Here is a 14861-nt window from a genome sequence, read left to right as displayed (position 1 = left end):
GTGGTGCCTTCCCTGGGCTGGCAGTCCTGGATTCTATAAAAAAACAAGCTGAACAAGATAGAGATACCAAGCTGGTAAGTAACATCCCTCCGTGGCCTCTGCATCAGCTCCTGCTTCCTGACCTTCCAGAGTTCCAGTCCTGACTTCCTTTGGTGATGAACAGCGTGTGGAAGTGTAAGGAAGTTTACACTTTCCTTTCCTCACCAACTTGCTTCATGATGTTTTATACAAAAAATAAAAATCCAGACTAAGACAGTAGACCTGGTAGGGATGACAACTGTTTTCAGCAGAAGCTTCCAACCGTGTTTTTAGAAAGCCTTTGTATGTGAAAGACTGTAGAAGATATGTAAGTATGTGCCATAGAGACAGATCAGGGGCTGAATTCAGATGGCTTTATGAACTTACCAGATGTGAAACGTGTTTTCCATCTCCATCTTCATGGTACCCCCACTTTGTTATTTCAATAAGTGGAATTCATAATGTTACATAGGGCTGTTATGAATGTTAACAAAAATAATTATGTAAAGCACACAGAACACTGCCAGGCACATACGCATTGCTTCCTAATGTCACCTAGCATTATCTGTAACCCATTATTTTAAATCATTTATTTTAAACCCATTGTTTAAACCATTTAAACAATTTAGGATTTTAAAACCATTTATTGAGCTGTTCCTGTAGGCCATAGGAGGGACGTCCGTACAGAATTCTAGATGCATAATACTTTCCGCAAGCTTCGTAGCAGGGCTCAAGTTTCTCTTGAAACTTTTTCCTTTGATGTCATTACTGAGCTCTCGAGTGTGTTTCATGCCTTTAGCTTGGTTAGCAATTCGTGCTGGGATGGCCTCGTCCTTGGCCGAGACTGTAAAGATGTGAGATCCACAAGGGAAATGATTCTGAGGGGCAGTAGAGATGGGTTGGACGCCGCCTGGGGTTCTAAAACTTCATCTCGTGCTAGTGTTTACAGCGAAACAGGGAAAAGGGAGAGCAATCCATTGTTTACTGACCTCTTTGAGTTTTGACCCAATAATTAAAAGAAATTTTCAATATATCTTTCAGAAAATGGCTTCGAGATTCAAAAACGCCAAACGAATCGAAGGCCTAGATCAGAATGTGTGGTAAGTGTCTTAGAGGGTGTGTGGTAAAGCTTTCTTGTGGGGTCTTAAGTTGGATTCTTAACTTCACCTGCAGTTCAGTAAAGAAACCATTAAAAATTCACCATTACAATTAAACAGAGGAAGCTAGCCACCCACCCATATGCTGCTTCACTCATTTGGCGAATGTGCTACCCTCTGGGCTAGCACTGAATATACGGTAGCGAAAAATCTAAAACTAAGTTTGGCTGATGCTTTTGTGAAATTTACAACAAACCATTTCCTTTTCTTTGTTTTTTTTTTTTTCTTGAAGTAAGACCTTGCTATGCATGTAGCCCAGGTTGGCCTCAAACTCTTGATCCTCTTGCCTCAGACTCCCCAGTGTTGGGATTATGGGCATTTACCGGGATTATAGTTTCTCTTATTAGTTCTCCTTTTAGCAGTTGACATGAAAAATTAAACAAGGCATGGTGACACATGCCTTTAATTCCAGCTCTAAGACGGCAAAGTTATGCAGATGTCTATGACTTCAAGACTAGCCTGGTCTGCAAAGCCAAGTTCTAGGACAGCCAGAGCCGTTATACAATGAAACCCTGGCTCAAAAAAGCAAAAACAAGATAAACTAATAACAGCTCCCTCCATAAATATATGTATATATGATTGCATATACATACATATAACCATATATTGGTATGTATATGTGTGTTTTATGTCCCTGAAATATGAATGTCCCTGAATTGACTTATCTAAGGAAGTTGAGATTATCAGTTCAATCACCATTTGCTAGATAAATTCCCCTTGTGGGTAGTAATATTTTTGTTAAGAACTCATTGGGTTTGGGTTCTATGATGAGAACATATGAATTATAGTACTTCCTGGTCTTTGTGGTTGTTTTATTTTGTTTTTGTTTTGTTTTGTTTTGAATTAGGGTTGAATTTACTAAGTTGGCTGCAGATCCTTCTGTTGTGAATCTTGGACAAGGCTTTCCAGATATATCCCCTCCTTCATATGTAAAAGAAGAATTATCAAAGGCTGCATTTGTTGATAACCTGAATCAATACACAAGGGGCTTTGTGAGTCTATTAGGGCCATGTGGGGATACACTGATACATCATGCTGGTGTGTGTGTGTGTGTGTGTGTGTGTGTGTATGTGTGTGTGTGTGTAAACACCCCCCCTTCCTTAAAGGAAATTGACTTTCTAGGATCAACTGTCTTAACCTGGAAACTCAGGAGCCCCTAGCCCTTACCTCTTAGGATGAGCCTTCTCTAATTTCCAGGAATTTCACAGTCCCATTTTGGATGTTCATTGACTACTGTTCTAAAATGAGATCTCAGGACATCACGGGAAGGGAAAATATTCTCTCAAAGCATCTTTGCTATCTCATTAACACTCATGTAGCCTTAGCATTGGCTTCGTAAAGAACCCTGTCTCTAACTACATGCTTGCTTCTTCTAGCCTCTCTAACCCTATCTGTCTTCTGTGCTGAAATGCCCAGGTATCCAGACATTTCTTAGATTAAGATGAACTTTGAACCATAGTTCAAAGTCCAAGCGGTCCACACAGAGCATTGCTATGGGGATGGGAGAGCATTGCTGTGCAGGGGAAACAGCAGGACTGTCACGGGGGTTTCATGGTCTCACTGTGTTACTGACTGCTTACTGGCTTGCTCCTCATGGCTTGCCCAGCCGCTTTCTTATAACACCCAGAACCAACATCCCAGGGATGGCACTGCCCACAGTGAGCTGGGCCCTTGTACATCAATCATCAATCACAAAAAAACACCACGAGGGCTTGCGATAAGCCAGTCTGGGAACTGGCATTTTCTTACTTGAGGTTCCCCCTCCCAAATGACTCGAGTTTGTGTCAAATTGACAAGCAAGTAGCTATCACACTCACTAACTGACGTCTCTATAAGCCCCCATTTCAGACCCCACACTATGGCAGTTGTAGAAGAAAATATAAGGGGAAAGATCAAGATATTGGGATACGATATATTTTTTTTTTAATAAGGCTCCCAAAGCACAGGTAACCATAGAAAAAAATGTGCTTATCATTACTAATCATCAGGGAAATGTAAATAAAGCCACAAGAAATCACCTCATCCCAGTCCAGATGGTCATTATTTAAAAAGCAAAGCATGACAAAGAAAACAGAGGGGGGAAATCTTTTCTTTACTCTTGATATTATTGTGCACATGTCACAAAAGGAAGTACAAGCAGGACCAGCAAACTAGGTCAGTGGGGGAAGGCAGGTGTCAGAGCTGAAAACCTGAGTTTGATCCATGAGTTCTCCAGTAGTTCTCTAAGCTCCATTAGAGATGTGCAATGTGTTCATCTCTACAATGTGTACAGTGTACACAATCTCCATACCAATCTCCCAAAACACACAATAAATAAATGTCAAAAAAAAAATAAAGGAGCAGCACACATAGAAATGTGTGGATTTGTATCCAAAGGGAATGAAGTCATCATGTCATAGACACCGTCACCCTTGTTTACTGAAGTGCTGGTCACTGTAGCTAAGATACTGAATGCGTCTAGGTGTCTGACCCTCAACAGAAGAGCGGGAGAAAATATGGCACCTTCTGTGGGAGCCTATTCTGCCATGGATAGGATGAAAACCAGACATCCACAGCACAGTGGACGGAAGTGGCAAACATCGTGTTAACTGGAATACTGAGGAAGACACCGAGGGACAAATGCTGAATGTTTTGTCTCATACGTTAAAGCTGTAAAATGTAGATGGAATGGTAGATGAGAGTTGAAGAGTAATTGCTAGAGGCTTGGAATAACAACTGGGAAGAGAGACAGGGAGGGAGATTAATAACAGATACAGAGACCCAGCCAGATGTTAGGGAAAATCCTCATCTTCTGCATCACAAAGAGGAATTATAATTCACCATAACCTGTTGTATATTTGGAGACTACAATAGAAGAGAGAAGCTTGAAGCTTCCCAGAGGGGCTAAAGGAAAATGCTAATTACTGATTTTATCTATAAACTGTGGTCTTGTGGTGATGTATCACCACCCCTTGTGTATATGCAATTATTACATATTAGCTAAAGTATGAATGGCTTATTTCAGAATATGGGTTGAACCCAGGGCAAATCCTGTGTTCCCAAACCTTCTCTTTTGTAAACACTCTTCATCAGCTGCAACTTTTCATAGCCATTCATAGAGAAGCCCTCAAAATGCAAAAGCTTTTGAAGTTTATTGCCACTTTGCAGATTAGGCTGGAGCCACTTGGTGATTAAGAGCACTTGATGCTCTTGACCTGGGTTCAATTCCCAGCACCTACAGGGTGGCTAACACCTGCCTGTAATGTGATGTCAGGTCCAGGGAATCAACACCCTCATCTGGCCTCTACTAACTACACTCACTCGGTGCACATACACACGTAGGCGAAACACCCATACATGTAAAATGAAAATCTTTTCTTAAAAAAATACACACTTAAGGATAATACTAGGTATTAAACCCAAATTTAAAAGTAGTTTTACATCAAACAAGTAGTTTTCATAGTGAATTTCAAGGTGGGTTTTCATTTTGTCCTAATCTTTCATACAACAGGGCCATCCGGCACTTGTGAAAGCTCTATCCTGCTTGTATGGAAAGATTTATCAACATCCAATTGATCCAAACGAAGAAATCCTTGTGACAGTGGGGGGATATGGCTCTCTCTACAACTCCATCCAAGGACTGGTGGATCCAGGCGATGAAGTAAGTGTGTGAGCATTGTCATCCCCTGTGCTTCTGTCGCATGTTGGGAACGTTTCAATCATTCAATCCATGTAAATCCATCACATGAAGTCATGTGATAAAGCTGCAGTAAAGCTAGCAAGCCTTAAATGTAGAGTGGGTTAAAGCGCCACATAACCATAGCACACGTAAGGAGCCGCACCTGGTGGATTCCTTCCTGAGGGTGTGCTCGCCCAGAGTTAACCGCTGTTCTGCATTCTGCACCTCAGAGAAGTCGGACTCACGCCTTTCAGGCTCTCAAGCTTCTTTATCCATTTCATTTATAATTATGTCTGTGAGATTTGTCCACTTGGTGGTGATCTTAGTTAGCTAGTTGTTAGTTTGCTTGTGGTTGTTTTCGAGACAGGTCATTCTCTTGCCCAGGGTGAACACTAACTTTATTTGTGGCTGGCATGCAGCCCCTATTCCCCCACACACAGGCTCAATAGAAGCATTAATCTGTGTGTATTTGTGAAATGTGTATATTCTTTTATCTAGGGGTAGCAACCATATGAATTTATGCAACTGACTATCTAAAAATAAAGAACTACAGACATAAATGTAACACTGTTATTTCTATGTGCAAAGGTAAGAAAATAATTCTAAAATTCAGTGACCCCTCAGGTAGACATTAGCATGAGTGAAAATTAGACTTGTACTTCATTTTCATGAAATCGAGCTAAGTTTTTAAAAGATAAATAAGCATGAGCTGGCGAGGTGGCTTACTGGGTAAAACCATTTTCTGCAAAGCTGGACAACCTGAGTCTGATCTCTAAAACCCATGTGCTGGAATTAGAGTTGACGCTGGCTAACAAGTTGTCTTCGGAATCCCATATGTGCACCACAATGAACATAAGAAGCATATGCACAGCAAATAAGTGTATTCAAAAAGTGTATAGACACAGAAAGCCAAGTGGAATGGTGTGGACTTTTGAAACCCCACCGACACACCTCCTCCAACAAGGCCACACCTCCTCATCCTTCCCAAACAGTTCTGCAAACTGGAGACCAATCATTTGAACGTAGGAGACTGTGAGGCTATTCTCACTCAAACCACCACAGAGAAATAAAGGTAAAGACAGAAAAAGGTCCTAGTTCAGGTCCGCAGGCAGCAGATCAGAACAGCTGCTCAACCTGAACCTGCAGCAAGGGCAGTTGGAGGAGAGTTTGAGAGTCAAGCAGTCTGATCTAAAGACTAGGACAGAGACAGGTGCCAGATACCACACACCTCGGGGGTATGCTGTGGGCATCACACAAGAACAACAACATCCACCTTGTCCCTCCCCCCATCCACATGACTACTCCCAAGACACTTTTAAAGTTAGCACTCCATTCTAGAAAGTATTGCAGAGTCATTCCAAAATCTGGCTTCTATCACTGTCTGATATATCAAGGATATCCTACCTTGTAGTTTGTAACTTGAAATACAAAACAAAAAAAAAAAAGAAAGAAAGAAAAAAGTCCTTACTGGTTTGGGTTATAACATCTGTTTGAGAGCATGATGAGCAGTCTAGGCCCCAGATAAATCTGTGTGTGGGTGGGCACCTGTAATATATGACAGTTTGGAATGTCCTCACTGTAAGTCCATCTGTAGGTTTTCTGAAAGACCAAGAACTCCAGCTTTGACTCCCTGGGTGCCTTTATATCTGGGGTCCTCTGCACTAAGGCATTAGCTCCACAAAGACCAGACCTGTCTTTCCGTTGCTGTATTCCGGTATTCTGTCACTTGCACAGTGCCTCGCTAAAATTCATGAGAATTGCTGGCTGATATGCTGTGTTATTTGCTTTTATCTCAGGTGATAATTATGGTGCCCTTTTACGACTGTTATGAGCCCATGGTGAGGATGGCGGGAGCAGTGCCTGTGTTTATTCCCCTGAGATCTGTAAGTCCCCTGTCATCTATGGGCTTCAAGAATGCTGTAAAATACCAATTACTTTGTCACTGAAGACGTATCTAAGTCTTTTGAAAATAACGACTACAGTAACTAAGGTGACTCATAGACTCTTTCATCAGTCTTTGTGTCTCCCGTTGACCATAGTTACAGCTGGCTTGTGGGAAAGAGCAACGGGAGTTCACTGTTTCCTTTAGCCAGTGTGGACATAAGGTCTGGGTCCTCAGGGTTCTAGAGGTTGAATTAGAGCCTAATTATTTGTGTGTGTGTGTGTGTTCTTTGTAAATCATTTATTTGGTTACCTTTGTCAGGTCTGTCTTAAGTCTTTTTCCTTTACTGGGTTGTCTGTAAGACAGGAAGCATGAATCACATCTTATTCTTCATACCTAGAGGCGTACTGACAGGATGAAGTGGACCAGTTCTGACTGGACATTCGACCCTCAGGAACTGGAAAGTAAATTCAGTTCCAAAACGAAAGCCATTATATTAAATACTCCGCACAACCCCATCGGCAAGGTGAGCGGGCCTCTCTGCTTGCACAGGCTGGGAGCCGCTGTTCTCTCGTGTGTAGAGTAATTGCTGTGCCCTTTCCTTTAACGTGTGTAGGTGTATACCAGAGAGGAGCTGCAAGTCATCGCCGACCTCTGCATCAAGCACGACACTCTGTGCATCAGCGATGAGGTCTATGAATGGCTTGTCTATACCGGACACAAGCACATAAAGATAGGTACTGATGATGACAAGAGCCTCTGGTCTGGATGTGTTTGGTCACGTGCTGAACAACTGATTGGAAAGGATCCTGTGATGGGTCTCTGTATTTAGGTGGATCATGCTTGAGGGATTAAGGTTCAGCTTGAGGGACAAATATTCAAGTGAGGGAAAGGACTTGGGATCACATTACAAAGCAGGGGCACCAGCAGAGTAGGTCTTTTGCCTGTCTTTGGCGCCTTAACAAGAATCCTGCTGTTCCTCGGTGTGTAGACCCTGCCTGGCACAGGACTTTTAATGATGAGGTTCATGATTGTTTGTGCTGAAGGAGTTTCTAAACAACAGCAAGGAATTGTAGAATGGCAAGCTGTTCCTATTCTGTACTCAGTGTGATTTTGCAATTGCTACTGGGCTATCTCTCCCAAATCCCACAGTATTATCTGGGGTGGACCAAGCTCTCAACTGTAACACTTTGGTGCACAGACACAAAGTCAGGCAAAACACCATATGCATAACATAATAGTTTTAAATCCAAGTTATATTCCTAGCTCTATAACAAAGCTGTCACAGCAAATGCATTTGAGGGTTTTTTTTTTTTGACTCGGTAATTAATATTCATTTACTAGATCCTCTTGTTAAGTGATATGTAATTTTCAAAATCAGATAAGTGGCAGCTACTGCCAGAGGCTTACAAAAATCATGCAGAAGAAAATCCAAGGTGTCTTTTCAAACTTCTGTATATTACCTTGTCCTCAGAGTGACAGTAATTATACTTGGGGAACTACAGGCAAAGGAATTGGTTCTGTGACTGAAAAAAAAAAAAGTAAAAGTCAGTTTTGGGTGATGGTCAGAAGCAAAATGTGTCTGCCAGTTTAGGTGATGCATATCGACTGTTAAGAAATGGAAACTCCAGACAAGCATGGTGACACACACCTGTAAGCATACCACTCCTAAGTCAGAAGCAGGAGGGTCTCAAGTTCAAGACTAGCCTGGGTAGAGAGAGGCATAAACTACAGAGCTTGATATCAGCAGCTGATGTGAGAAGGAAACACCCAAGAATGCTTCTCCATCCAGCCTGGGTTACCAAGCAGCACCATGACTTACCCAGACACAGTTTGTGTTGTAAGCTTTAGCCAAGTGTCTCTAGCACCCTGGGGCGGCCCCATCTGGAGAGAAGTGGAATTGCAGGCTTAATAACCAGGATCAGAGTAGGAAGGAACACACTATTTAACAGTCATCCAAATATTGGTGGCAACTATATCCACGGAAGAGGACTGATGTTTGTCAGTGCAAGTATATAAACAGAGAATTTGTAGTTCAAGATGTTCATTGCACAGCTGAGTGTTATTATGTGTCCATATTGTGTCAGAACCCACCGTGGTTCATCCTGTTGATGACCTGTCTTTGGTCATTTGAATTATTTCCCAGTTTGAAATTCAACCAGCCTTTAAAAATCAAGTGCTGTGGATCAGCAAGATAGTTCAACAGGGAGGGTGCTTGTTGACAAGTCTGAGGACCAGAGTTCCACCCAAGGGACCGCCGTGCTGACCGACCAACAGGAGTGTGCCATTTCCACACAGAGGACAGTAGAACTGATGTTATTTGATAAAGATATACAGGACTTCTTAAAACTTCATATTGTGTTGGCGTCACAGACAACTCTGGAGTCTGGTCTCTCCTTCCACCCTTCTATCACCCTTCTGAGATACAGAGACATAACTCAGGTAGTCAGGCTCTCCCAGCAAGTACTGTTACCTACCAAGTCATCTTAAGACATATTCTTAACTCAGACTTGCTTTCATTGTTGCAATGGCTTATAAAATTAAAGTAATGCAAAAATAATTTGAATTTTCTGTGTAATTTTTTTAGAAAATGCAGTTTGTTTACCCTGAAGCATGGGTGTGCAGCCAATGCCTCCTGCTTTCATACGTATAAAAAATAAAACTAAAAAACTAAAAATGAAAAGAAAGTGGTAGTGAGCTAGGTGTGGAGACGCACACCTTTAATCCTAGCACTCAGAAGGCAAAGACAGGTAGAGCTCTGTGAGTTCAAGACCAGCCTAGTGTACATAACCAGTTGCAGGCTAGCCCAAACCCCACAGTGAGATACTATCACGATAAGAGGTAGAGGGGGAGGAAGAAAATGGTAGTAGAATTTACTCTTATAGGATGAGATGTTCTTGGCTCAGATATCTTCCAGTAGCAAAACAGATATTTTAGCCATCACAAAGAACCTTCCTCTCTAACCCAAACTTCATTAATATTCTAAATCACTAATATTTACATTTCTTTTCCTTTCATGCCATGCAGGCTAATATGGTTAAAATATTCATTAAATGACTTAGCTCATTTTTTAAAAAAATACTGTGATTACCCTTCTTACCATAGCCAGAATGCCTGCCCTCCCCCTCTCTGCCTGCCCTCCCCCTCTGCGTGCCTAAGCTGATGTGGTGTTCCAAATCATAGCCAAGCCAACCCAACCCTGGCTCCCTGGCTGTCACCATTGCCTAAGGCTTCCTATCTGCCCCCACCTCAGCACACTGCCACCGCTGCCACCTTGGTGCCTAATTCCCGTGCTCCTGCCTTGTTTGTTTCCTCTGCTCTCTGGTAGCTACTAACAGGAATTGGATGGGCAACTGTGAAGTGAGACTTTGGAAGGTATCAGTCAAGAGGCTCCTTGACTCTGGTTGAAAAAAAAAGTGCCAAAATTAAAGGCAGTGATGTTTGTACAGTAGACTGCATACCTTAAATGGTAAATTTAGGTAAATTGTAGGCAAAGCAAACATAGATAACCTGGCATCTGTAGGTTCAACTTCCTTAAACGCTTCCAGTGAGGTTACACATCAGGAACGATTGTTCTCAGGCGTGGGGAGAAACAGACCTAGAAAGGAGTGCTTGGTGGTAGAGCACATGCCTAGCACATGAGAGGTTCCAGGTTCGATCCCCAGTACTGTCCAGGAAAATTATCTGCTTAGTGTTGCAGTCATGACTAGCGCCAGACACTGAGTGCCTGCCCCAGCTTCCGTGACAGCTGACACCTAAGCTGTCCTACTGGTCTCGATGCTACCTCAGAAATGGCTTTGCCTTGTAAAACTGCTAAATCTGAGTAGACCTGATGGTTCTGCACCTAAAGGCATTTGTGGCTAGCCCTGAGGTGACCTCAGTCTAATCCCCGGGGCCACCTGGTAGAAACAAGAGAGAACACGTTCCCAAAAGCTGACTATCTGATGTCCACACATCCTGTGCAGGGGCACAGGTAACCCCACAAGATAAAATAGAAACATAGGTGGATGGATGGATGGATCGACGGACCAACGGACAGACATAGATAAAGTGATGAAACTGTGCATGTCTGCATATTGGTCCAACACTGAAATGCACTACAACAGTTTTCGCTAAATATGAGCTTAAATTTGAATTATCAAAAAAAATACTGAAATAACTCCTCTAAGAATACTATGTAATATATCTGTTTTTATGTTTGAGTTCATGTTATCTGCCTTGTGTTTTTAGATTATATTTGATAAAACCTAATTGGAGAGGAGATATATAGCCACTTACTTAGTTTTCTTTTCTTTTAAGCCACTCTTCCAGGGATGTGGGAGAGAACAGTAACAATAGGAAGTGCTGGCAAGACCTTCAGTGTGACCGGCTGGAAGGTGAGAGAGAGGGGCGCCTGGAAGGTGAGAGAGAGGGGCACCTGGGCTGGGGCTCAATGGTCGAGCACATAGTTTGCAGGTGTCAGCCTTGGCTTCAGCCCCAATACCCTGCAGAAAAATCAGGTGCTTAAAAACAGGCCAACGCTTGAATTTCTGTAGCACATTTTGCATTGTAAATGCATACATCATGTACATGGGGTTTTATAGTTAATGATCCTTTCTGTATTTACTGGTTTGATAAACTCCTGTGTTGAGCTTCAACCTTTAAGTTTTAATTATATGTATTTATTTGGGAGCAGGGGAATGTGTGCCATGGGGTCACAGGGCAGTGTATAGAAGTCAATTCTTTCCTTCCAAAGTGTGGATCTATGAGATTGAACTTGGGTCCTTGCTTGCTTGGTAGCAAGCAAGTTTTTACCCTCTGAACCCTAGCACCCATCCCCACCCCCCACGTTTCATCCTTTCTGAGAAAGAAGTAATTTCTTAAAAGAAAGAAAAATCAAGCAATTTTTATTCTTATGAGTGGCCAACTAATGATACATTTTCTTTACAAAGAATATTTACATATGAAAGGAATAAAATAAGACTGACTAATATACTATGATTCTAACTGTGGCCCAAACATTGGGTGGTTTTATGCATGCTACTTTTGTTCATTCTTCTGAGCACAGTATAAAGTGGGCGTGGTTATTATCCCTATTTTGCAGATTATAAAACTAAGTCATAGGAATCTTTACTGTCTTGTCTGAGATCACACTGCTAATAAACGGAAACCAGGGCAGGGAACCCACCTTCAGCCCCATGCACCAACCACTGAACTGTTACCTTCATCCAGGTGTGGTGGCCAAAGCCATAATCCTGAGCCCTTGGGAGTGGAGGCAAGAAAATCAGGAACCCAGGGTCATCTCCAGCTATTTTGTGAGTTCAAGACTAGCCTGGGCTACAGGAGATACCATCTCATGAAACAACAAATAATCCCCAGATAACATTCAGTTCTCATTCAGTCTTATTGATACTAGCTGGGCCTGAGACACAGCTCTCCGGAGGCCAGGAGAGCTTAAGATCCATGTGCCTTACTTGTGGAGGAGTCGTCTGAGCTGCCATGCAGAGACACTTGTGCCCAGACTTCATGCCAGTGTGACTGCTGCTTTTATTCTTCCTGAGTATCAGACGTGGCAGATCAGCAAGGGGAGGGACTCACAGTGATCCTAGCTTCTGTTTACCTTCAGAAGGCAGGCTGAGGGACGAGGGCAGAGCTGCGAACTTTAAAACAACAACTACTACCCCACTTTCCTCCTAGGGACATTTCTGAATTGCCTGTATTTGTCATTTACACTAATGGCTCTCTTAGATATGATATATACTGTTAGATGATTTGAAATCTGGTTTTGTGTCTTCCCTTCCCAGCTGGGCTGGAGCATTGGCCCTGGTCACCTGATAAAACATTTACAGACTGTTCAGCAAAACAGTTTATACACTTGTGCAACACCTTTACAGGTAAGTGCTAGCCTTTATGCACTCGTGCGCGAGCGCAGATCAGATGGCCTCTTCATGAGCGAGCCCTTCTAATAATACACTTTGGGAATTTTGGAGCAGACACGTAGCCTTTGGATACATCCTAATTTCAAACTGCATAACTTATATCACATTTTAAAAGTTCCTCTTACCACACAGGATAGTGTATTTTAAGAGACAGACAACTCTGATGCACTGATGTTCTTTGTACTGCAATTGCTATTTCAAAGAAATGAGAAAGTCCCTGGGTGTGGTGATGCAGGTCTGTCATCTTAGCTCCTGAGGCTTCAGTCAGGAAGATCATGAGTTCAAGGCTAGTCTGAGCCACACAGAGAGAGAGAGACTTTAAAGCAGGATTGGACAACAAACCAAGGCCCCGTGGAAAGCAGACAGATTAAACAATATAACTCTTCAGGAAGATTTCCAGAATATATTGTGAAATTATTAGAAAAGCAAAATGCATGGCAATATATATGTATTCTAATTTATACTGTATTTTGTGGAAGAGAAGTAGGACACCTCCTTAGATGATCCAGAAGAAACCAGCTAGTTGCTGCCTGTGTAGGTAGAACTGGCTGACAGTTGACAGCAGACCCTTTCCACCGGGTTAATCTTTTTCTCTAAGACAATGCCCTGCCTCAACCTCCCAGGCTGTGGGAGCACAGGCCAGTACCACTATTTCTTCTGTGGGAACACAGGCCAGTAACACTATTTCTGGTCCTTAATGTATGGCTTTGTTAGACTGTTGCTATTTTTGCATACATTTCTAGAAACAGATCTATTTATCATCCTTCTCTGAATACCCCAAATAAACTAAGCCAGTATTCTACTTCTAGAAGGGAGCAAAAGCACAAGGGAGTAAATGCATTGGCTACATTAAACCTGATTGAATGTTTCTCATCCAAGCTGTCTGTCTACCCAATAGGAAAAATTTCCATTATTTTTAGTGATTCTCCTATGATAAAGAGTATTTCTGAAGGTTTGCTTTATTATATTTTAATTTCATTTTATCACCTCAAAATAAAGACATTCACTCATTTCAACTAAGATTGACTGGAGATTCGAGATTTTACCGAGAAAAAACCACTGCACTCACATAGCTTAATACCGAGTCAGGAGACATAATAATAGAGATACTTTTAAACAATATTATGTTAGACTTGATAGATGCAAAGAAAAGATGGAAGGAAGGGAGACGTAAGGACCCAGGTTGGAGAGGACATGATGTCATATTGGACTAGCTCCAAGGAGAAGACGCCATCTGAGCGCTGGTTAACCTAAGAGAAGAGCCCTGTGACAGAGACAATCGTAATGCAACCAATTGAGACGTGGGAAGCCTTGGCAGTTTTGAATGTATGTTATTGACAGGAGTCTGGGTTTTCTGGAGGGAGAAGGTAGGAGAGGAGTTACTGGAGAGACATAGCAGAGGACTGAACGGAGCTGAGGACGGCAGAACTGATGGGACCCTGGACGTAGTTGGAAGATTAAGTCAGTGGTGCCCTCCACTGGGCAGCGCAAACAAGCTTGAGGAGAAGAGGGAGCCCGGGTACACTTGGCACAAATGTTTGTGTCTAGGTTCCTTGGGTTTTCCAGGGCCTTTCACTTCTAGAGTAAAGGAACAAATCACTCAAAGGTACAGCTGAACTTCTATAGCATTTCCTGAAGCATCTTATTCTGCATTGCAGAGAAATGCCCTCAGACAGCTGTGTTTGGAAACTGGATGCTGATTTCCTAGTGTTAAAGAATTCTGTCTCGTTGCTAAATTCTCCTGCCACAAAGACTTTTGTGTGATCTTGACCCCCCGCCCCCCCACACACACCTTGTTATGCTCTGTCTTTTGCTACAGATTTTCTTTCCTGGCCTTTCTACCTCACCTCCTCACCCACCCTTCAGTCTGCACTAATTATGAAAGCCAGCACTGTTGTTAACCATTCTATCCCCAATGCCGGAAGCAATCCGGCTCACTTGACCGGCCAAGAGTCTCACCCTCTGCTTGGCAGATCTGTGTGCTTTATGTCTGCTCTGACTGTGACTTGATTTTATCACCCTGACCTGCCATGTTTCTCAGTCACATGCCTGAGTCTTACTGACTTAGTCTGTGAAAGTTGTAACAAAGTACTAGAGACTGAATAGCTAATACAGAAAAGGAATTTAGGGGCTGGAGTGATGGCTCAGTGGTTAAGAGCACTAGTTACTCTTCTAGAGGTCCTGAGTTCGATTCCCTGCAACTCCATGATACCCTCTTCTGGCATGCA

The 14861-nt window shown here is 42.5% G+C and overlaps 1 protein-coding gene across 4 annotated transcripts in view; it reads left to right on the top strand.

Annotated features, from left to right (window-relative positions):
* Positions 1-14861, top strand: part of Kyat3 (kynurenine aminotransferase 3) — a 42436-nt gene that overhangs the window by 16003 nt on the left and 11572 nt on the right. For 3 of the 4 annotated variants that reach the window (XM_052179054.1, XM_052179051.1, XM_052179055.1), the window contains 8 exons: positions 1060-1118; positions 2023-2167; positions 4666-4815; positions 6630-6716; positions 7116-7241; positions 7332-7452; positions 11015-11115; positions 12499-12588. In XM_052179054.1, coding sequence (XP_052035014.1) covers positions 1063-1118; positions 2023-2167; positions 4666-4815; positions 6630-6716; positions 7116-7241; positions 7332-7452; positions 11015-11115; positions 12499-12588 — 876 coding nt within the window. In that variant the 5' untranslated portion in view covers positions 1060-1062. The remainder of the gene's footprint in view (positions 1-1059; positions 1119-2022; positions 2168-4665; positions 4816-6629; positions 6717-7115; positions 7242-7331; positions 7453-11014; positions 11116-12498; positions 12589-14861) is intronic. The other variant, XM_052179052.1, reaches the window with a different exon arrangement.

Source organism: Apodemus sylvaticus, chromosome 4, assembly GCF_947179515.1.
Source record: "Apodemus sylvaticus chromosome 4, mApoSyl1.1, whole genome shotgun sequence".
Taxonomy (NCBI): Eukaryota; Metazoa; Chordata; class Mammalia; order Rodentia; family Muridae; genus Apodemus; species Apodemus sylvaticus.
This window is presented reverse-complemented; position numbering and strand designations above follow the sequence as displayed.